This window comes from Protopterus annectens, chromosome 11.part0, assembly GCF_019279795.1.
Source record: "Protopterus annectens isolate FY-2018-M chromosome 11.part0, PAN1.0, whole genome shotgun sequence".
Taxonomy (NCBI): domain Eukaryota; kingdom Metazoa; phylum Chordata; order Ceratodontiformes; family Protopteridae; genus Protopterus; species Protopterus annectens.
The window spans coordinates 1,258,532,848-1,258,557,605 of NC_056745.1; the positions used below are offsets into that span (position 1 = coordinate 1,258,532,848).

The 24,758-nt window shown below is 40.6% G+C and overlaps 1 protein-coding gene across 1 annotated transcript in view; it reads left to right on the forward strand.

Moving 5' to 3' along the window:
• The window catches only part of LOC122815814 (rab-like protein 2A), a gene marked incomplete in the record, with an annotated part of 1,114,697 nt that overhangs the window by 662,865 nt on the left and 427,074 nt on the right, over positions 1 to 24,758 (forward strand). Inside the window, 1 exon segment of the mRNA XM_044088616.1 lies at positions 19,356 to 19,435. Coding sequence (XP_043944551.1) covers positions 19,356 to 19,435 — 80 coding nt within the window.

The following is a 24,758-nucleotide window of genomic DNA, read 5'->3' on the forward strand; positions in this document are numbered from 1 at the left end:
TTTCATATACTAAGTTCTCTCCTAACAAGGCATCTAACATCAAAGGGCAGAACCAAAAAAAAACAGCCTAACAAGAGTCAGAGTGCCAAGAGGAAATGACAGGAGGATTATGTTTTCAAACCAAATAAAAGGTGATGTCCTTCCATTTCACCATTGTAGTAGTCTAGTAGGGATCCCCTTCCCAGGGCAGCCCAGTGTCTGGCCAATATAGCAAAGCCTTTAGGTTATAATGGGTACACAGTGCTTCACACATATGTTGCCCATGCTTGGTGTAGGGAATAAAGGTGATGTCCAGATGTACCATCCTCAGACCTTCTTTGCTCCCAGTCCGAATGCCATCTTCAGTCATTGGTCTGAATGCTCATTCATCTCCTGATTACAAAGCCATTTTGAGATAAATGCCCTGTTGGTTTCTTTTTGATTTTCTTATCTTTAGTTTGCCTCATTCTGGTTGTTGGTTTCATGTCATCCAGAAAGGGGAAATGCCAGTGCTGAAGAAAGATTCCCCATAAAGACCATTACAAGGACTGTTTGTTCTATGTAGGCACTTCCCACGACCATATGTCTTGTGAGATTTGTCAAGCTTCCATCCCTAAAATGTTGCATAGTCTGCTTTCTTCCCTTGTGATTTATTTAGAGAACTGACTATTTAAACTGTTGGCTAAAGACACTGTGAAAGGATCTTCCCAGCATGAGGGTCAGCAGTCTGCGAAGAAAAAGACAAGGAAAGTTCAGTCAGATTCTTTGGCTGTATAAGTTGAACCAGACATCTCCTTGAAGTTGGTGAAAGCTAGGAGTATTGTTCGGTTTCCTTTGATTCCTCTGCCACGACAGCTTCAGAGTCCAGCATGGATCCGATTCCATGCACATCCATGGAGGCGTTGCAGATGTCTGCTTTGGATGTACAGGCGGAACCACAGCTGATAATTACTGAAGGGCCTGGGGGTGTTCCTCAGATATTAGTAGGGAAGAGTTTCCGACTACCTTTATAGAGTATTGTCAGGTAGAGCCTCCTAAATTGCTTAAGGCTGACATCCCACTTAAAAAGAAACAGAAAACTAAACACATTTCGGCTGCTCCAAAAGATCCTCAGAATGAATGGCAAAACTTCACTCAAGGCCTGTTTAATGCCCTTGTGGCTGTGAAGCCTCCACAGGAGGTTTTGTTCCTGCTCCTCCTTGGTCTCCTTCCTGCTCCTCCTTGGTCTCCTACCCCTCTTAAAAGGGCTAGGGAGCAGGATTCCTCTATTGATGAGGCTGATTATGATGAAGAGTCGCTTATTCCTTGGGATTCATTCTCCATTAGAATATGACTCTCCTTTTGAGGATATTTCATTTGGTGACACAATTTCCAGAATGATGGAATTTTTCAAATGGGACTGTACTAAGGTGTCTGATGTTCAGAAGACGTACTGTGAGCTTCTGTAGATGGAGTCTCATAGGCCCTGTGCTGTTCCTCCTGTTCTTGCTGCCCTGCTGGATGCTTTTTCCAGTGCTTCTCAGGCTTCTGATTCCCAACCTCCTGCTCCCATGAAACCTGATAGGTTTTATAAAGTGTCTGATTACTGCAAGTTTGTTTAAGCATCACTCTGCTGACCCTTCTGTGGTGTTAGTGGCTTCTGATATGCACTTCAAATTGTTGCCTTCAGCTAAATTTCTTTCCCTCTAAGTACAGCAGTACCATGGAGATGCTAGATACCCTCCTTTAGAGCTGTGAACTGTCAGAAACCTATGACCAGATACTTCTTGGCTGTTCTTTCACAGGCTTGTCAAGCCATTTCAGATCTTCCTGATTCTGAAGGGAAGGCCTGTGCTCTTGCCTTGCTAGAGACGTCCTCCCATGTTGCTTGCCATTCTATTAAATGCAGCTATGATGCAGTCAGTGCTTCATCTAGTGCTGCTGCTTTTGGATCTGTTTTGAGGATGTATTCCTGGCTCAGACTTCATCCTTTGCTTGATGATATCTAAGCTAAACTTATGGATGCTCCCCTGGGTAATAAAAATTTGTTTGGTGGTGCTGCTGCATAGTTTTAAGTCCCTGCAAGAAAAGGGTAAGGCCTTACAAGAGTTAAAGCATATTTTTGTGTCACCTGTTCCCAAGTTTCAGAGGAATTACCCTAATAAGCCTGCCTTTGTCCGTAGACGGTCCGATCCTCCCCCAAAGGTAAGAAGGGTGGTAGAAGGGCTCCCCCTGCTAAGGCTTCCCAAACTCCTTCTACTCAGAAGCCTCCTTTTCCTGACAAACTAGGTGCTGTGTGACTATCCTTGCCCTGTTCCTCTCCGACACATTTCTCTTTCTCTACATCTTTTCCCCGTCCAGTCGTTCACCAGGGTTATTACATGGTTTGGAAATCCCCTCCCCCATTTTTGGGCATTCCTCTGCCTCCTCAGGAACAACTACCTTTTTTTTCCAGAGGTTGTTCAAGTTTCATCTTGGAGGGGGGAAGGGGTTTTATTCCAGATTGTTCTTGGTCCCCAGGAAAGAAGGCACCTGAAGACCCATTCTGGATCTTTCTCAATTAAACACCTTTTTGAAGTTCCCTTCTTTTAAGATGCTGTCCCTTCAAACCTGGTTTCTGCTACTTCCTCAGGCGTTTCAAGTTTCCCTAGATCTCAAGGATGCTTATCTACACATTCATACTCGTCCCCTTTTCAGGATGTTTTTACATTTCTCTGTAGCTTCCTGGGATTTTCAGTTCTCTACTTTGTCATTTGGCCTCGCTACTGCCCCAAGGGTTTTCACCAAATGCCTCGCTCCTGTGATTGCATTCTGCGGGTTAAGGGGGGGATACAGGGCTTTCCTTACCTGGATGACCTTAAGACATCCTTTCTGGAGATATTACTTGAGCATCTGCACTTTGCTATTTCTCTCCTTTAAAGCCTGGAGTTTACTGTAAAATTTTCAAGTCATTCCTGACTCCTTCTCAGATCATGTTTTTTCTGGGATGCAGGCTCAAGTCTGTTCCAGTGCTGTCATTCCTGCCTACTCCAAAGACTTTAACACTGTTTTCTTTCAGTCTTTTCTTCCTCTGGCTTCAGTTACAGCCAGGGAGTTTCTAAGGGCTCTGGGTTTCATGGCTTCCACCATTACTATACTCCCTCTAGCCAAACTCCACATGGGAAAGCTTCTTTGGTTTCAAAAATCAGTTTGGCTTCAACATTCTTATCCTTTAATTTTCTAGGTCCTCTACTTCCATGCCTCAAGCTGGAGCTTCATTGGTGGATTCATCAGTTGTCCCTGAACCCAGGGCTTCCTTTTCAACCTCCAATCTCCTCTCAAGAATTCTTCACAGATGCCTTGCATGTGGGGTAGGGGCCCTCTTTCAGTCCTCTGAATGTGCAGAGCCTTTGGTCTCTGACAAAAAGACTGCATCAGTGGCAAAGAGATGAGAGTTGTTCTTCTGGCTGTTCAGACATTTCATTCTCTTTTCCTTCTAGGCCCCATCAATATTCTCACAGACAGTACCCTCAGTGATGTGTTATGTCAACAAGCATGTGGGGGAGATGTTTTTTATCTTCTGTGCAGGTTAGCCCTTCAGGTTTAGGATCTGGGTATCCAGTATCAGGTGACTCTCTTCAGGCAGTTTACATTCCCTCATATAAGAACATAGTAGCAGATTCTTTCAGAGTGGATGCTTCACAGGCATATGCTCCTGGACATTGCCCACCAGTGGGGTACTCCTCAAGTAGATCTATTGCTTCCCCCGCTGAATAGCTTCCTCTATTTTGTGCCAGAGTCCCATGCCCTCTGGCCTAGAAATTGGACACCCTTTCTTTTTCTTGGAAGGGGGTGTTTATGCCTACTTTCCCCTTCCTCTCATTCCAAAAGTCTTGTTCAAGATAAAACAGGATGCTCCCAAAGTCTTACTGGTGACTCCGTTTTGGCCCACACAGCATTGGTTCCTCAGACCTGCTCACACAAGACAAGGGATCTGTCCTCTATCCCCACCTGTCCACTGTTCAGCTGACATTGTGGTGATAGGGTTTTGATCCCTTACAGACATCTTTTTTTTCTGAGGACATGCTTCGAGTCCTGCAGGAAGCCAGGAAACCCACTACTAGGAAATCTTACTTATTGATGTCTTTCTTGTAAGCTGGCTCCACTTACTCGGGGATGTTCCTTTGCTTCTGTCTTATTTGTGTGAATTGTTCATTTCTGGGTTGGCATATTCTTCTGTTAAGGCCCACCTATCCACTATCTCTGCTTGTCTGCCTTTGATTTGACTCCCACTTTAGACTCTGGGTTTGAGGCTAAAACAGTTTCTTAGAGGCATCCTTCACATTAGACCACACAGGAAGCCTGTCCCTCCTTTATGGGATCTTAATTTTGTTTTAGAAAAATTGACTCTGACTCTTTTTGAGCCTGCTGCTTCAGCTTCCTTACAGCATTGCTGTTCTTCTTTTGGCCTTTACTTCTGCCAGATGAGTGCCTAAGCTGCAAGCCCATATGGCTGTTCCTCCTTTTTTAGTTTCCCATAAGGACCCTTTGTACTAATCCTTTTATGCCCAAGGTGGTTAATGAGGTGTTTCTTAATCTATTCATTTGCCCACTTTTTTCCCTTGTCCACAGCCTGCTAGCGAGAAGGTTCTTCACACCTTGGATTTGCATAAACAACTCATATTATTGGATAACGCTAAAGCTGTTCCTGAATCTGAGCAAAGTTTCTAAGCAAACTGTTTCTTCATGGATCTCTAATGGCCTTAGAGATCCATGAAGAAATAGTTTGTTTAGAAACAGCCAAACCTAAAGACCTAGAATGACAGGAAACAAAAACATTGCCGGGAGATGCTTCAACTGTGGAACCTGCAGATGTCTCTACCTTGGATGGGTCTGGAGCCGCTGTACAGGCACCAGCTTCTGAGGGTGCATTCAGGCCTACTGACTTGCATATTAAACCAACTCCATCTTCAAGGCCTAAAACTCGAACCATGCCTCAGGCCTCTATGCCTAAAAACAAATGATGAAAGGCTGAAGACCTTATCACTTTAATCAGGGGAAGCCACCCTTCCCCTCTAAGAGACCTAGGACTGAATTTGCATATGATACTTCTGACCAGGATTCTGAAATTTCTGTTTCCTCTGATGACCAGGATTTACCCTTATCTACCTATGAGGATTCTGATGCAGAGGACTCTATTCCCTCTGCCCCCCCCCCCCAGAGGATTTCTCTTTTGGTGAAACCCTGCATACTCTTAGGGAGCACTTTCGGTGGTAAAGCCAGGATTACTCTGATTCTAAAAAGAAACTTTGGGATTTCTTACTCCTGCCCCAACACAGGCCTTCAGCTATCCCTCCTGTACTAGACATTGTTGATGATGCCTTTTTGGAATCTAGCTTGGCCCTTGATTTTTTACCTCCTGCTCCCAGAAAACCTGATATATATTACAGGGTTCCTGACTCTCACAAGTTCCTTTTTAAAAATCCTCTTGCAGATCCTGAGACCATTTCACAGGGACCCAAGGGCATTAAGGCTACTACTGCCAAAAATCCTACCCACTCTGATAGAGACTCCCGGGCGCTGGATAGATGGAGTAAGAAGGTATACACTAATGCAACTTTGGCCATTAGGGACTTAAACTGCCAGTTTCATATGTTAAAGTATCAGCAGCATATTATTGGATTGCTTAAACAGAAAATGATGTTGATTCCTGACCGTGCTGAAAATAAGGATTTACAGGATTTAATGCATTCTGCTGAACAGGTTGGAAAGCATACTTTGCAATGTGGTTTTGATTCACTAGAAGCATCTTGCAGGGCTGCTCTCACTGGGTCTGTACTTAGAAGGCATGCTTGGCTTAATGAGCAATCTTTGCCAGATCATGTTAAAGCTAAATTGCTGGATGCTCCTTAAATCAGTACCACCTGTTTGGCAGGAAAAAGCTAAATCTGTGCAAACTGTTAGATTTCCTAGAAGTACAACCTCCAAGATTTAGTAGGCATTGGCCCTTTAAGAATTGGTCTTTTCTGCCTCTTCCAGGCCTTCTCAGTCCAAACCCAGAACCAGCAGAATGTCCAGGCTTCAGTCCCAGGGTACGCACAGGACTAAGCAGTGGGGGGCTCTCGCTTCCAAATCAGGGAGTAGTAAGACTCCCCCTATGGTAAACTGTCTCAATGACTTAACTTTAAAACTTCCAAGCACTTCTCAACTGACTGCTCCTTCAGGGGGAAAGATTGCTCTGCAGGCAAAAAACTGGGAACTCATTACCCAGGACAAATAGGTTTTAAATATACTTGATGAGATTAGATGCTGCTATAAGTCCAAAGGTTCCCTCATCAAAAGACTGAACAAATCAAAAAACATACACGAGTGAAACCACCACGAAAAAATACTGCTGTATAAAAATCCAACTGATTTATTAAATAAAAAGAACAGATGAGCGCTTTCGCGTACCAACCAGTACGCTTCTTCAGATCTTAACATCTAAATTTATAAAACCACTTTTATACAAAGGCTCATACTCAAAAATGATCAATTAACCAATCAATTTAACAATTAAACAATGTAATAATCAGTGCAGTACAATAAAGTATACCAGCTTCCTGATAGCTCTGTGAGCTCTACAAGTAGAAAGCACAAAAAGAATGAGACCTACCTAAAAATCCTATTCCTCCAAATAACCGTGCATTCCACAGAATGGTGGAATCAAATAAAATAGATACAAGGAAATGATGAAATAACAATACTCTACCAAACACCCATCATTCCTAGCATATATTTTTCAAAAATACATATATAATATATACGCATATAAAAAATAGATAAATATAGGACATGAGAGAAATATAAAAAATGAAAATACGTTATGTACTATATTAATTCATGTGCAAAGTTTCATTAATTACCATAAAGAAATACCTATTATATTATGTAGATACAAATACAAATATAATTGTAAACATACCAAATGCATAAAAATAAAGATGAATGTGTGTATATGAAAATGTATATGCATAAATAAATGAATAATTAAATAAATAAATGAAGCAAATAAATAAATATATGACAAAATGCCCATACTCAATGAAACACTACATTATACTTATTAATAAAGCAAATACTGATATTTTAATTATAAATAAATGTATTTATATAAAGTGTAAAAACCTTCATTTATTACTATGTGCTTCAGGTATGGGCTTAATATTTATGGACTGATTAAGACCAGATGATAATGTGCTCTCAGTTTAAAAATCCACTGTAGCTCCAGAGTCTCCAAATAATTCATATTACTACCCCCTCTTCTCCTAGGAGTTACTAATTGTAACACTGAATCTAAAATCATGTCCCTCATTTAACATAATATGTCTGGCTAAAGCATTCTGTTGGTTAGACTTTTTTGATTTCATAAGAATGATTATATATCCTATCCTTAAGCCTTCTCTTTGTTAAACCAACATAGAACGCTTCACATCATACGCATGTAGCTAAATAATATGAGGTTAGTACTGTTGCAAGAAGCAAAAAATCTAGGTTCAAAAACATAATCTATATCCGGGTGTATGAATACTTGTGTGCCAGTAATCAAACCACACATATTGCACTTCTTGCAAGGATATGTGCCCATTCTCATTTTATCTGAGTATTGTTTTACTGAACTCTGTTCATGGTCAATACAAAGTAGCCGCTTCAGGTTTTTACTGTTTCTATAAGTAAAACGGGGTGTTATACCTATAATATCTGCAATATGTGGATCTATTGTTAAAACATGCCAATTTTTTCTTATCCTTGTTATTTCTTTATTATCGTTAGTGAATCTAGTAATAAAAGTTAATCTCTTATCATTCACCTCCTTGGTAGCTGATGTAAGACTCTTAAAGCCAATGTATCCTTTTCTACCTATATTAGTGTTATTATTGTTATTTTTGTTTTTATTTAATATCAAATTCCTAATATCTTTCACCATGCCTCTGTCATAGCCTCTCTCAATGAAGAGGCATTCCATTTTATCAGCCTGTTTCTCTAATTCGTGGCTCACTTTACATAACCTAATGAATCTCATGAACTGGCTCCTAACTATGTTGGGGAATATATGACGGGGATGCATGCTGCTAAACTGAAGCAGAGTGTTTTTCCAGCATGGTTTCCTGTATAAAGAGGTTAAAACCTTACCATGTCTATCTATACTTATGTTGATATCTAGAAAACTAATCGCTTCACTAGAACAATCCATCGTGAATCTCAGAAAACTGGTCGTGGACTCTAGATAACAGATGAAATCCTTTAATTCATCTACAGTTCCATTCCAAAAAATAAGGATATCGTCCACAAACCTTCTGTAAAGCAGGACTTTATCATAGTATTTACTATTAAAAAGGTGGTTCTTTTCCCAGTAGTAAACTACCAGGTTAGCATACATATTTGCGCATGGGGTGCCCATAGCGACACCCCATTTCTGCAAATATAACTTGTCCCTAAACATGAAGACATTGTTAGCTAAAACTACATCTAATAAGGCACATATAAGTATCTGTTGATCCTGCTTAAAGTTAACATTGTGATTTAATAAGTCCCTAATGGCTTCTATACCATATTCATTGGGGATCAATGTAAATAGATTTTTTTACATCTAGTGTAACTAAAAGACAAGTGTCTATTTTCCAATTAACAGAAAAATTTTCAAACATATCTATCAATTGGTAAGTATCCCCGAGTATGGTCGAAACCAATCTAACCATAGGACTTAATGTCTTCTCAATGTATACAGATATCGTCTCCGTAGCCCATCCCTCTCCAGAGACTATGGGACGCATAGGTAGCGGAACCACCTTCTTATGTACTTTTGGAAGTCCTTTGATGTAAGGAATCACAGGTTGTTCCACATAAAAATAATCATACAATTCTTGGCTTATTTGTCTATACATCAACAAGTCATAAATCCCCTCATGGATACGCTTAATAATTCTTGCTAGCGCTGTATTATCTATCTCGCTATATGTGGTAGCTTCATTCAACATAGAATACATAGTTGCGTTGTAGTCAACGGTGTGCAGTATAACAACCCCACCCCCCTTATCAGCTGGCTTAATCGTAAGCTCCGTATTGTGAATTAAACTTTGTAGAGAACACCATTCCTGTCTAGAAATATTAAAAAACATACATTTCTTTCTAGTATGTAAAAAATATTTATAAAAATCTTGTTCACAGAGTTTAATGAAACATTCTACCTGAGCTGGTAACGCTGGCGTAAAAGTACTTTTACGCTTAAAATCTGAAGGACAAACTAAAGTATTTTTCCTCATAGTTTGTTTAACATTAAAAAACAATTTCAGGGACACCGAACTTCCAAAAACTCTTAAATCAGTTAGCATCTCACTCAGGCTACTACCTTGTGAGGGGATATAAGTAAGTCCTTTGTTAAGCAAAGAAAGATCAGATGTTGAAAAATCAAACCTTGAAAAATTAAACACAAGTTCATTTAGTCTCTCACACGGCGTCTCCTGGTCTTGATCCGCACCAGAAAACTTCCTTTTCCTTCGGCCTCTGCTGCTGGAACGATTTCTTGATATTGGCCTCTTTCTCACAGGAAGAGGCAAAAAAACGCTGTGTTCCGCTGGTGAAAAACTTGGGTCTGGCTCCCAACATGTTACCCATGTGCCCCTCTCTGTAAGCCTGTTGATTCGGTGGAGGAGTATCCACATGGACTGGATTACCTGGTATCTGATTACCATCCGGCGGTGTGGTAAAAGTTTCACTGACACTGCTCTCATGTTCTAAAGGAGCTGTGTGCAAAGGAGCGAAATCATCAGCCATAGGAGGTTCACCATTATTGAGGTTTGGCGCTGCTAATGCTGTATCGCCTCTCGCTTGTTGAACAGTATTGGATCTGGGCCAAACAAACACTTGCCCAAGGGAAAAGTCCCTGAAATCACGCTGCAGCTTACGATATTTTATGAGTTGTAGCTTGTCACTATATGCACTGACTTGTAAATATATATTATCTAATCTCTTTGCATAATTCTCATTTTTGAAGCAGTTACGCAGATCCCTATTCAGAGCCTCTACCTTGGACGTTAAATCCGCCTCAAGGGGAGAAAAATAATCAATTAACAATCTCATGTAATTGTTGCTGAGCTCTATGTTCAGTTCCTGCCATCTCTTGAGAAGCTCAGGGTGGCTATCGCTGTATGAGGGCATACAAAGAACCCTCATACTACGAGGAATTACATGAAAATGCAAAGATGCCTCCATATGTCTTCTCTGCCATACATATCTTTGCAGTTTGTATAAGTCATTCTCTAATTCTCTACTCAATACTTGAAAATCAGTAGAATTGTCTACATTACCTCCTGAAGGAGCTACTATGGGTAATTGTAAATCCAACTAAAGTAAAGGATTAATACGTTGATTCATGATGTTATTCCATCTCAAATTAACATCTCTTACTTCAGGATTATAGTCCTATTCAACAGGTGTCACATCCATCGTGTGAATACAACAGCACCAACACAAAGCAGAAAGACAAACTTGATGAGATTAGATGCTGCTATAAGTCCAAAGGTTCCCTCGTCAAAAGACTGAACAAATCAAAAAACATACACGAGTGAAACCACCATGAAAAAATACTGCTGTATAAAAATCCAACTGATTTATTAAATAAAAAGAACAGATGAGCGCTTTTGCGTACCAACCAGTACGCCTCTTCAGATCTTAACATCTACATTTATAAAACCACTTTTATACAAAGGCTCATACTCAAAAATGATCAATTAACCAATCAATTTAACAATTAAACAATGAAATAATCAGTGCAGTACAATAAAGTATACCAACTTCCTGATAGCTCTGTGAGCTCTACAAGTAGAAAGCACAAAAAGAATGAGACCTACCTAAAATCCTATTCCTCCAAATAACCGTGCATTCCACAGAATGGTGGAATCAAATAAAATAGATACAAGGAAATGATGAAATAACAATACTCTACCAAACACCCATCATTCCTAGTGTATATTTTTCAAAAATACATAGGAAACAAAACCATTGCCACAAGATGCTTCAACTGTGGAACCTGCAGATGTCTCTACCTTGGATGGGTCTGGAGCCGCTGTACAGGCACCGGCTTCTGAGGGTGCATTCAGGCCTACTGACTTGCATGTTAAACCAACTCCATCTTCTTCAAGGCCTAAACATCGAACCATGCCTCAGGCCTCTATGCCTAAAAAACAAATGATGAAAGGCTGAAGACCTTATCACTTTAATCAGGGGAAGCCACCCTTCCCCTCTAAGAGACCTAGGACTGAATTTGCATATGATACTTCTGACCAGGATTCTGAAATTTCTGTTTCCTTTGATGACCAGGATTTACCCTTCTCTACCTATGAGGATTCTGATGCAGAGGACTCTATTCCCTCTGCCCCCCCCCCCCCCAGAGGATTTCTCTTTTGGTGAAACCCTGCATACTCTTAGGGAGCACTTTCGGTGGTAAAGCCAGGATTACTCTGATTCTAAAAAGAAACTTTGGGATTTCTTACTCTTGCCCCAACACAGGCCTTCAGCTATCCCTCCTGTACTAGACATTGTTGATGATGCCTTTTTGGAATCTAGCTTGGCCCTTGATTTTTTACCTCCTGCTCCCAGAAAACCTGATAGATATTACAGGGTTCCTGACTCTCACAAGTTCCTTTTTAAAAATCCTCTTGCAGATCCTGAGACCATTTCACAGGGACCCAAGGGCATTAAGGCTACTACTGCCAAAAATCCTACCCACTCTGATAGAGACTCCAGGACGCTGGATAGATGGAGTAAGAAGGTATACACTAATGTAACTTTGGCCATTAGGGACTTAAACTGCCAGTTTCATATGTTAAAGTATCAGCAGCATATTATTGGATTGCTTAAACAGAAAATGATGTTGATTCCTGACCGTGCTGAAAATAAGGATTTACAGGATTTAATGCATTCTGCTGAACAGGTTGGAAAGCATACTTTGCAATGTGGTTTTGATTCACTAGAAGCATCTTGCAGGGCTGCTCTCACTGGGTCTGTACTTAGAAGGCATGCTTGGCTTAATGAGCATTCTTTGCCAGATCATGTTAAAGCTAAATTGCTGGATGCTCCTTTAAATCAGTACCGCCTGTTTGGCAGGAAAAAGCTAAATCTGTGCAAACTGTTAGATTTTCTAGAAGGACAACCTCCAAGATTTAGTAGGCATTGGCCCTTTAAGAATTGGTCTTTTCTGCCTCTTCCAGGCCTTCTCAGTCCAAACCCAGAACCAGAAGAATGTCCAGGCTTCAGTCCCAGGGTACGCACAGGATTAAGCAGTGGGGGGCTCTCACTTCCAAATCGGGGAGTAGTAAGACTCCCCCTATGGTAAACTGTCTCAATGACTTAACTTTAAAACTTCCAAGCACTTCTCAACTGACTGCTCCTTCAGGGGGAAAGATTGCTCTGCAGGCAAAAAACTGGGAACTCGTTACCCAGGACAAATAGGTTTTAAATATAGTTTCCCAAGGATGCAGATTTCACTTCCACATATTACCAACCCCAAACGGTTGGCCAGATCTACCCCCAAATCAGTGGGCAGAGGCTCAAAAGCAAGTACTCTCTCTCTTAAGCATAAAGGCTATTCAGGCTGTACCAGAAGAGGAAAAGGGGCAAGGTTTCTACTCAAGACTTTTCCTGGTACCCAGAAAAGACAACTCATGGCGTCCTATCCTGGACCTTTCTATCTTAAACACCTTTTTGGTGATTCCAAAATTCAAGATGCTAACTCTTCACCAGTTACTTCCTATGCTAGGCAAAGATGCCTGGTTGGCAACACTGGATATAAAGGAAGCCAACCTGCACATCCCAATCGGGGAATCTTGCAGAAGATACCTGCGCTTCAAAGCAGGCTACATGAATTATCAGTTCTCTGCACTGCCCTTTGGCTTATCTACTGCGCCCAGGGTATTCGCAAAGTGCCTAGCTCCAGTCATTGCATTTTGAAGGCAAAGAAATATTCAAATATACCCATACCTGGACGATTGTCTAATTCAGGCAGAAAGCCATGGCATACTTTTGAATCATCTGGCATTTGTACAAAAGGTGCTAACTTGTTTGGGGTACACCATAAACGAAAATAAATCACATCTGGTACCCTGTCAACAAATTATATTCCTGGGAGCAAGCTTGAACACAACTTCCCAAGATGGCTTTCCTCACGCCAGAGAAACAAATTCATTTGACAGCTTACTTCAAACTAATGGCCACAAAAACCTTGCTATCTGCAAGGCAAATACTGCAAGCCCTGGGGTTCATGGTGTCCTGCATTCTACTAATTCCATATGCAAGACTGCATATGAGAAAACTACAATGGTTTCTAAAAAGCCTATGGTGTCAACATTCTCAGGATCTAGAAGGCAATGGATTACTATCATACCTTGCCTACGGTTAGAGTTCCTTTGGTGGGCAGAGGCCTGCCAACAAAACAAGGGACTACCATTCACTCTACCCCCTGCCGCCCAAACCATAACAGACGCATCAGGTCATGCATGAGGGGGCTCACCTGGCAGGGAAGTACATTCAGGGCAAATGGAACCCAAGTCAAATGCACCTGCATATCTATCAGAAAGAAATGTTAGCTGTACAGAATCCTCTGACCAGCCTTCAAGGACCACATTCTTCCAGGACAGTTAATGGTAAAGACGGACAACACCACTGTTATGTGGTACATAAACAAGCAGGGGAGTACCCATTCTTACCCCCTCTGCAGACTAGCCATGGCTCTGTGAAACACAGCCTTGAGCTACCAGATGCATCTACAGGCTCAATTCCTGCCAGGAAAACTAAATACACTGGCAGACAAAGTACGCATAAATCTCATGGACCCACACGAGTGGAAACTTGAACCAAAGGCTTTCAACATGTTGATAAACAAATGGGGGAGCCCAGATATAGACCTGTTTGCCCCCCCCCCCCAGCACTACACTACCAATTGGACAAATTCTGCACAGGGACTCCTCACAAACAAGCTTGAAAAGTGGATGCTCTGTCCTTCAACTGGAAAAATCTATCAGTTTATGCCTTTCCTCCTCTGCCTCTCCTCTCCAAAGTACTACTAAAGATCAAACATGGCAAAGCAAGGATGATACTGATTGCACCAGAATGGCCACACCAACACTGGTACCCCCTCTTGCGCAGTTTGTCACTTCTGGCTCCATGGCACCTGCCTCAGACCCCTACCCTGCTTTCACAGCAGGAGAGCCAGATTTTGCACCCTCAGCTTCAAACCCTGAACCTGGCAGCCTGGCCAATTACCTAATCTCTCCGTTAACATCCCTCAGTAAACAAGTGTTGGATGCCATTTTGGGGGCAAGGAGGCCTTGTACTAGAAACTCTTATGCTGAAAAATGGAAAAGATTCTGTGCCTGGAACCAAACTCATGGGATGGGCACAGCAGCGCCCAGTTTACCTCAGATTCTTCAATACTTAACTGAGATACTTCGCGCGGGCCTTTCTTTTTCCTCCATCAAAATTCACGCCTCAGCCATTTCAGCTCATTGCAACACAGAACCACCCCTCTTCTCTCATCCATTGCACAAGCAGTTCCTCAGAGGGGACAAAAACTTAAGACCACCCAGAGAGCCCCATCTCTAGCCTGGGACCTTAACTTTGTATTGGAAAAACTCACTCTTCCTCCTTTTGAGCCAGCTGTAAGTGCAGAGTTAAAATTCCTTTCTTGGAAAACAGCCTTCCTTTTAGCAATCACTTCAGCAAGAAGGGTATCTGGATTACAGGCCCTTATGGCTGTGGAGCCTTTCATTATCTTTCATGCAGACAAGATGTCCCTCAGGACCAATCCCTCCTTCATACCCAAGGGTGGTATCCAGTGTGGCTTTTAATCAGTCCATTCATTTGCCAGCCTTCTTTTCTAGTCCACAGAACAAATGGGAATGTATACTGCACTCCTTAGATGTGCACAGACAACTTAGATTTTACTTGGACAGGACTAAACCTCAAATAAAATCTGAACAACTGCTGGTGGCATTTGCTGCAGGGGCAGAGAGGAAGGCTGTTTCAAAGCAAACCATTTCAAAATGGATAGGCCATTGCATTCATTTCTGCTATAAGCACCATGGAAAACCTATCTCACAGGGGATTAGACCCCATTCATCCAGGGCTGCATCTACCTCTACAGCCTTTCTCAGAGGTGTCCCTACCAGGGACATCCTAGAAGCTGCTAGCTGGAGTTCTGTACATACTTTCACCGAGAATTACCATTTACCAATTTTCTCTAAATCCAGAGCTGGTTTTGCCACTGCAGTCTTGCAGGACCTTATAGCTGGTCCTAATGCTATCTAAATTCCTCCTCCCATCCTTAGCTTTGGGAATCTACCCAAATGTGATGACTGCAACAGCGAAACACGAAGAACGTAGTACAGTTGTGTACACTTAACATAAATGTAGATGTTCGAGTGTATTCACTGTTGCAGTCCTGGTTACCCTCCCTCCAGCCCCCTGACTTCTTTTGGCTATACCTCTACTCTCCTTTACTATGCTTAAAAGCTTTTTGGTGTATTTGCTTTTTTGTTGGAGGTATAACCTTGTGTGTGTGTGTATATATGTATATATATATGTATGTGTGTATATATATATGTATATATATATATATATATATATATATAAAATATGTATATGTAATTGCTTCCCATTAAGGGGGCAGCTGACATCTGGGGCAAGAAAAACTGATGTAATGGTGTTGGCTGCATGCTTTATACCCCTGACTACCTGACGTCACAGAAGTTGAGACAGCAACCGACGCAGGACCCAAGACTTTGATAACCAGGCCAACTGAGGGCTACGCAAGTAGATAACCCAAATGTGATGACTGCAACAGTGAATACACTCTAACATCTACATTTATGGTAAGTGTACACAACTGTACTTTCCTCCTGGGTTTTTAATTTCTGAGGAAGGTAAGTCCATATATCACTTTTATGCGCTAATACCATGAGTGTGGAACATATGTGAAATGTACATCTCTATAAGATGTCAAGCTCCCCTGGCAGGAGATCCCAGTGTAAGGAATATCACAACAGTAAAGGGAAGGACATCTACTGCTATTGTAAGATTTTACACAACTGTACTTTTTATTATGTAGAAACAACACTATACCGGGTACCACACAATAACGTCTTTATTAAACAAACAAATAAAATGTATAAAAGAGAGGTGAGCACTTTCGCAACGTTATTGTGTGGTACCCAGTATAGTGTTGTTTCTACAAGTTCCCTTTTTTACATACTGGGTTTTACCCGACAGCCGTTTTTGTCTGTTATATATTTACTTTTTATTATACCTGCAGCTTTTCTACAGGGACATTTTTACTGTTTCATGAAGTTTGGTGTAACAACCTCAGAACATTTTTCTAAATGTACTTTTTGTTCCCCATTTTCATTGTATTTTCCATGTAAAAAATCACATTTCCATTGGTTATTTTGGTTTCTGCTATTACAGGTGCTGCCATATCTTTGACCATTTTTCCACTGCTCCTGAATCATTCTCTGGGCAGGTGTCAACATAATTGTATGTGACTCATCTGTAGAAGTAATGGAATGCTTGGTAGATGGCATCAGTTACCAAGGTCACATTTTGGAGTGGAGAATCAGAACTGAAACTGAGATGGAAAAGGGTACACTTGGATACCAGTAAAGAATATAGTACCTGGGGTGTGTTAGTCAAAGGAACTTGAAGACCATTGTGTTAAACCGAATTGCTGCATATTTCTTTTCTGTACTTGCAGGTGCTGTGTTCTAAAAATTTCACACTGTTACTATGATAGAAAGCAGTTTTACCAAACCTCTGTTACTGTAAAAGAAAAACAGTTTTACCAAATTGTATATATTTTTGTTTCAAATACATGCTATTACTGTGAGGAAACCAGTTTTATTTTAAATAATTATATCAATTCCCCATTTTTATTTTGAAAACTATCACCTACATTTGTTACAATAGATACCTGATTTGACAGTCGTTTTAATACAAAGTTTAACGCACATTTCAGAATGCCCCTCACTCTTTCCTGACAAGGAGGAGTCCTTGTCTGTCTGATAATGGTTCCTAGAAATTTCACTTCTTGTGACAAAAACTGTATTTTGTCTTTGATTACTTTGATCCCCGCCTCTTGTAACTGTCTCAGAACTTTTTTCAGTTGTGATGTGTTCTTTCAGTCTCTGACTGTATCAGAATGTCATCAATATAGTGAATAACCTTGTCTTCTTTACTCGTATCCTGTGAGAATGTCCTTACTATTTGATTGAAAATGACAGGACTATTCTGAAAACCCTGAGGTAATCCAGTCATGATGTACTGTTGATTTTCAAAGGTAAAAGCAAACCTTTTGCCATTCCCTTTTGTGAAGTGGTACTGCAAAAATCCATTTGCTAAATCTGTCACTGTAAACCCAATTACTTTGTGATTTTATGCAAGCTGCTGTTTCTGTAACTCCTGATATCAAATGTGCTCTCGGCTGTGTGTACTGATTAACCTTACGGAGGTCTAATACCCAATGGTAACCCCCTATCTTCTTTTTAATTGGCCAAATAGACAAATTTGTTGGACTGTACTAGTTTTACTTTATATAATTCTGTCACATTGGTAAAACAGTTATATTTCCCTGTATGATACAATTTTAGAAATGGACTGGAGTTGCCAGAATTGATGACGTAAAGGGTCAGTCATTTAATAATAGTTTTCCTTCCCTAGGTTGAGTGATGGGGTAGTAGTATAGGCAAGGGTGATTATTAGTGAAGCCCCCACCCACAAGTGTTCAGTATGAACTAGTAATCGGTTGATGTTGATTGCATTATTTACTTTGGATATATTTTGCTGCTTGGATAGATTTGTACTTAAGTTAATCATGTTAAATGTCATTGCTGACTTTTAAAGAACTCTTTTGTGACCCTTAGCTTGCAATTAAGCCAGGACTTCTCATTCGGAGCATTTGTTTATGATTGTTTTTTATGTGCGTTTTAACGGTTTGCCTGTATTCTGTCTCAGAAGGCTCGAGAACAATAATGTATGAACAGTGGTGTTCACTGTAAGATAGTCAGTATCTTGCAAGATATAGTTGGCGGAGAGGAGAATCTTCCAGAAATAGTTGTTTTATCCTACTTCATATGGAATGCTAATTGCAGCACACCCAGGATAGTATATACATGTTGTAACCTTATCTGAAAAAGAAGGGTCACTGTCTGGGATCAATGAAGAAACGCAGAGATGGTCTTGAATTTAGAAGGTAGCCATGTGAGAGATTGAGTGGAGTGGTTACATGGCCCTTTGAACGGAGAAGGGATAAGAAAGATATGCTTTTACCAGGCATGATTATGTCCTTTTCTGGAGATGTCAAAAAATATGAGGCTGAGTATCCAACAGCGACAGGAAGTCAAGGAGGCAGGATGATTTTTCTGTTACTCTATTTTCATAAGAAAAGCTAGCACTTTACTACTAGAAGTATATACTTGTAGTATATGGCAAACTTCAACAGGTTATTGGGAGCAATGAGCTATAGAATAAATTCTAGGAAGGGAGTGGCAGTAAGAGTGCTCCAGAGTACACTGCTAGCTGTAGGAGGATGTAGAATTAATAGGGCATAGGTTTATCTTTGGCTTAATTGTTAGAGAAAAAATGTAGTCTGCAGTAGTGTTCTGAGCATGTGTTGTATAGCCCTTTTAAAGTAGAATTGCTTGACTTTCATCGCACATGGTCTCTTGTCCTGTTTAAACCAGCAATACAGTTTGGTAGATGCTTTCTAGTTGAACAAACGTGTATGAAACATTCTGAACCAATGGGGGACCAAGCCATAGCAAGTCGGTCTCTAATTAAATTTGGAGTTCCATTTTATTATATGTTAATAAAATATGTGCAGTTTGCAAAAGTGTGTGAGTGTGTGTGAGTGTGTGTGAGTGTGTGTGAGTGTGTGAGTGTGAGTGTGAGTGTGTGTGTGAGTGTGAGTGTGTGTGTGAGTGTGAGTGTGAGTGTGAGTGTGAGTGTGAGTGTGTGTGTGAGTGTGTGTGTGAGTGTGAGTGTGTGTGTGAGTGTGAGTGTGTGTGTGAGTGTGAGTGTGTGTGTGAGTGTGAGTGTGTGTGTGAGTGTGAGTGTGTGTGTGAGTGTGAGTGTGTGTGTGTGTGTGTGTGTGTGTGTGTGTGTGTGTGTGTGTGTGTGTGTGCGCGCGCAAGTGTATATTGACAGATTCCTTAAAAGATGCATTATATTTTTCTTAAATGTAATTGTGGTGATGTTGCTCATTCGAAATGTGAAAGCAATGCTGCTTACATATCATTTGTTTTGCATTAATCTATAGTTCTAGATTGCCTGCCTTGTAATGTTTGATGTAAAAGCCTTTTTTAGGTGCTTCTAGTCCTTAACCTTGACTTCAGTCGACCCCAGCAACTATCTACATATGCTCTTACACTGTACAAGCACACAGCTGCTGTGGATGGGAAGACTGTACTAGTAGGTGAGTACAGTCTCTCTCATTCTGTATTTCATTTTGTGTTCTGTCTTTTGTCTTGCCTTATGGAGATGGCTATAGTAGTGCAGTATCAAGCCTGCCAAATATTTTTTTATGGTATCTCTTTATTGCCTGTTGCCCATCAGTGGAGATAAATAGGCTACTTCTGGGTGAAAACAGTATGCAATTCCTTTCTTTTTTCGTTTACTTATCTGATTTGAGTTTATCTGTTGTAGACTCCTCAGTCATGTGACATAAGGTACATACACACCTAAGGTGCAAAGGTACTTAAGGTGCTCCATCTTTGGTACACTTATTGAAAATCCCCTGATGTTCATTATATTGATCACTGCTGCAGTACTCTTAGCTATGTTTGTTGTATCCTGTTAAAGATATAACACTCGACCAGCTTCCAAAGCTTCAGGGCACCTTCCTTGTGCACAAATTGGCAAGCAGTTCAAGCTGAGCTGGCTAAAAGAGAAGTTTGACAAACGACAAAGCAAGGCTGTGTAAAGAGCTCAACAGTAACCAATTCCAACAAATCTAATTACACAAACCAGAACTCCAAACACTAAGCAAAATAACTTTATTCAAATTAGCAAAGCTTTCAGGGCATCACATTTTTTCAATGCTCATTTAAAATCAGTCTCATACCATTCTTTAAAAATAAATCACATAATTATGACCATTAAAACAAGAATCACATAATTACAAAAAACAATCAGTGTTCCAAATTCAGTTTCATCTACCTTTGCTTTTAAAGTGACATCATAAATTATTAGTTAAAAACATGAACATTCTATAAAAATTCCATAAAACTGTTGCTGTTAATAGTAGTGTTATTAACACATGCAGAATAAACATATTAACCTCTGCAGCTTCATTTGTTTTTCTTTCAGTATAGGTTTTATGCTGACAGAAGAATTCAAGCCTGATTTCTTCTGCAATTTCTGTTTCTTTTATAATATCACCCCCTCTTGTTTCAGGTGTTTTCTGTATAACTCTAAATTTAAAAGTGTGGTGTACGCCCATTACCCATTCTTTAACATGTCTTGCAAGAGAGTTAGTAATAATGCCTGATAAATGTTCTTACATACTTTCTTTTAATTTCCGGTTACACTTCCTTGTATAAAAATTGGGACAAGCAGTACAAACAGCTTCCAACCAGGAAGCTTAAAAATGCAGGTTGAACAAATGAAAACAGAGTTTGAAGAAAGACAATGAAAAGAAAAAAAAAACTGCAGTTATGTTATAAGGACATGATTTGCAGTAAATCTGGTTTTATTAGTAAAAAGAAAGGTAAGTTTCTGTGTTGTAAACAATATAATGAATGATGATAATTCTGTCTATCCTGTGAGTGAAAAAAGTATAGATTTACCTGTTTTGCAACATGTAATGTAGACAGTATAGTACACTGAGCGGTTTGTACTGCTTGCCCAGTTTTTATATAGGGAAATATAATTGGAAGTTAAAAGAAAGAATGTCGGAGTATTTATCAGACGTTGGACAGTATTATAACTGACTCTCTTGTAACATGTGAAAGAAGCGGGTGTGCAACACACCTGTAAATTTAGAGTTATACAGAAAATAATATCTGAAATAAGAGGGGGGGGGGTGATATTATAAATGAAACAGATTTTGCAGTGTGTAAGTGGATTGTTTTGTTGGATGTTGATAAGAAATCTGACTTGAACTCTGTTGGCATAAAACCTATATTGAAAAAAGAAACGAAGCTGTAGAGATTAATATGTTGATTCTGACTGCTTTAATAATTATAATAGTAGTAACAGTTTTACATAACTTGTGCAGAATGTTGACATTTTTAACTAATTTATGAAAACTTTAAAAGCAAAGGTAGATGAAAATGAATGGATTTGAAATGCTGTTTTTTGCAATTACATGACTGTTTTTAAAGCATGGTATGAAACTGATTTTAAATGAACAGTGGAAAAGGGTGATATCTTGAAAGCTTTGCTAATTTGAAGCAAGTTATTTTATTTGGTATTTGGAGTTCTGGTTTTTGTCCTTAAAAAATAAGTTTGGGCATGAAGCCCTTCTGAGCTTTACTGAGGCCAAAGAAGTGGCTCCTCTGATGCTTTTGAGGGTCGATGGTCAGCTTGTGCTTTCCTTTCCTGGGCAGATAGGTTCCCTTTCTGGAAAAACACTTCCATTTTCTTAATTTTGTTACTGTTTCATTACTTTCCTCTTCAGCAGTTATTTTTTGTTTTAACTGACTGTCTCAAGACTGTAATGTACCTTTAAATGGAGGACTTTTTTTTTCCTGTCAGTTTAAAAGTAGTGTAAAGTAAATGAAAAAACTTTTTCTCTGGAGCAATTGTTTATTTTTCTTTTGTGTGCCCAGCATAGTATTTTAAAGTGCTTTTTACTGTTTATTTTTTCTGTCAAAAATGTAACTTGTGTTCTTGTAGTCTTTACTGCCAATTATTGCTTATTTTCCATGGGAGAGGCACTATTTTCAGCTTTACCATGAATCAAACAACTGGTCGGTCCTTCTTCCAGCCACAAAAAGAAAAACATTAAACAAATAGCATCCTTTGCTACCACAGCAGGATAGCACTTTGCCTCAGCCAAAGGTGGGTGGCTCTGCTTTGGCCATTTGTTGTACTACAGACCTCTCATCTTTTACACTGGATCCCCTTTTGTGAAGCACCTAAAGCCACCATGGACATGTGGATTATTCATGTCCTCTGTGGTTGGTGGGGTCTCTTCAGTGGGCAAGTGAGAGCCACTCTTGCTTATCCAGAAAGGGGGAACAGAGAAGGTTTCCCTGCTGTCAGAATGCTGTTGACATCCCTGGGGAAGCAGCTGCTGCCATTATTAACATGATTGGCACCATTTTTAATGTCGAAAGGAAAACGAAAACCAAGTGTGTATACTCCTCAAATTTCTTTGGATATGAGTAGTTCACTGGGTCTGACTCTGGGTCTAATTCAGACTGTTTATCCTTCTTGTGAAGTAGTTTCTGGTAAAGAGGGATTCATCTTTTACTGAAGAGATTTAAGATTCAAAATCTGAACAGGAAGATGCAGGGATGGAAACATGTTTTTTTCCTATCAGATTTCCTATTCAGACTCTGAGGAAAGCTCAGTTTCTGATTTTCCCTGTGGAGGGTTCTCTTTCTCTGAGACTGTTGCTAGAATGTGACATTGTTTTCAGTGGGAGAACACTGAGGTTTCTCAGTCCCTCAGAAAATACCATGAGTTGTTACAGAAGGATTCTCCAGAACCTATACCCATTCCTCCTCTTCTGTCTGATTTAGAAGATGTGTGTTACTGCCTGCAATTTCCTGATAGCCAGCTGCCCCTGAAAAGGCAGGTAGGAAAAATGTATACTTCTGCAATTTTGATTTTCAGAATTTTGAATAGTCAGGCTCCTATTTTTAAGTTTTGTTCTGACAAATTGTGAAAGTCTGAGAAATGTTTTACCTGCTGTTAATTCTTGTGAGGAAAATCTGCTATCAGTACATTATTTTCTTCTGTTGCAGAGGTCACTACTCATTTTTTGTTGAATGTGTTTATAACTCTGTCTGTACTTCTCCCAGGGCTATGGCCACTGGTACAGATGTTCTTCGTGTTTCACTGTTGCAGTCATTACATTTGGGTAATCTGCTGGCAGGTTGCCCTCAGTCGGTCTGAATAACAAAGTCTTGGGTCCTGCGTCAGTTGCTGTCTCCTCTTCCATGACATCAGGTCATTGGGGGTATAAAACATGCAGTCAATGCCATTTTATTCAGTCTTTCTTGCCGCGTGGTGCCCGAAGCAGAAGCAGTTCGCAAGTGCCAGTCAGCCAACACCTGAAATTTTCATATTCGAGTTTCAGAACCAAAGTCTGAAAACTAAAGCTAAGTATCCTATTGGGGAAACTTTTTCTTGCTCCTTACCGAGGTCAGTAAAAGTTAATAATTGCATTACTTGTGGGAAGCAAATACCTCATAAGGATTTTCATTTTTACTGTATTCCTTGCCTAGTCCCTGATCACATATTTAGCCAACGCACTATTAAGTGTTGGTATATTTTTGCTTCTAAATATTTTTGTTCAAGATTTACTTATCCTGAAATGTCGTCTGTTAGCAACCAGACTACCAGAGTTCATAAAAAACGCAATGAAAAAGACAGAGACAGACCGTCGAGGTCCAATACCAATGACAAAGCTTCTCCTAAGCCAGTCGCCGATTTGCCGGCACTCATTGAAGTGCTTTCGCAGCCCCTGATACCCGCCACTTTTGAGACGCAGGCCTCTACCGAGGCCCATTCAGAGTCTGGTATGCCGCGAGATTCTCAAAGTATTGAACCTGCAGATGTCTCTCCCTTGGATGGGTCCGTAGCCGCTGAGCAGGCACCGGCATCTGAGGGTGATGTTCATCGTGTTACACTGCTGCAGTCAGTACACTTGGGTTATCCTGCCGTCAGGCGGTCCTGCAGTCGGCCAGAGTTCCAAAGTCTTGGTCTGGCGTCGGTTGCTGCTGCCTCCTCCCTGACGTCAGTGTGACAGGGGTATATAAGATGCAGCCGATGCCATTTTCTTCAGTCTTTCTTGCCGCGCGGTGCCCGAAGCAGAAGCAGTTAGCAAGTGCCGGTCGGCCGACTCCTGAGATTTTCATTCCGAATCCAGAACCGAAGTCTTCTAAAAAAGCTAAGTACCCCGTTGGGGAAACTTTTTCTTGCCTCAGACCGATGTCAGTAAAAGTTAATAACTGTATTTCTTGTGGGAAGCAAATACCTCATAAGGATTTCCACTCCTATTGTATTCCATGCCTAGGCCCTGACCACGACGTCACTGGTTGTCGGTTTTAATGCTAGGTTTAACAAGCGCACTATTAAACGTCTGTTTGATTTTGCCCGACATTATTTTGGCAGAAAATTCAATTACACTATGCCGTCGGAAATCCCGACCGCATTGCATAAAAAGCGCAAGGAGAAGGACAGGCATCCAAGGCCCAAAACTGATGACGAGGCCTCTTCTAGGCTGGTTGCTGGTTCTCTGGTTTTCAGCGAGGCACCTACGCAGCCCCTGACAACCACTTCCACAGAACCACAGACCGCCTCTGACTCCCACGTGGAGCTGGCAGGGCCTTTGGACGTACTAGGTTGTCAGCTTTCCAATCCTAACCCTACAGAGGGAACCGAAGTAGCTGAGCAATCCACAGATACAGAGGGTGTTTTCAGACCTACCCAGTTAACCATTAAACCCTCTGCTAAGTCTAAGCTCCCCTTAAAAGCAAAGAAACAGACACAGCTCTCTCCAGGGCAGGCTTCCATGCCTAAGAAACAAATGCTAAAAATGGCCAAGGACCTAATCACCCTGATCA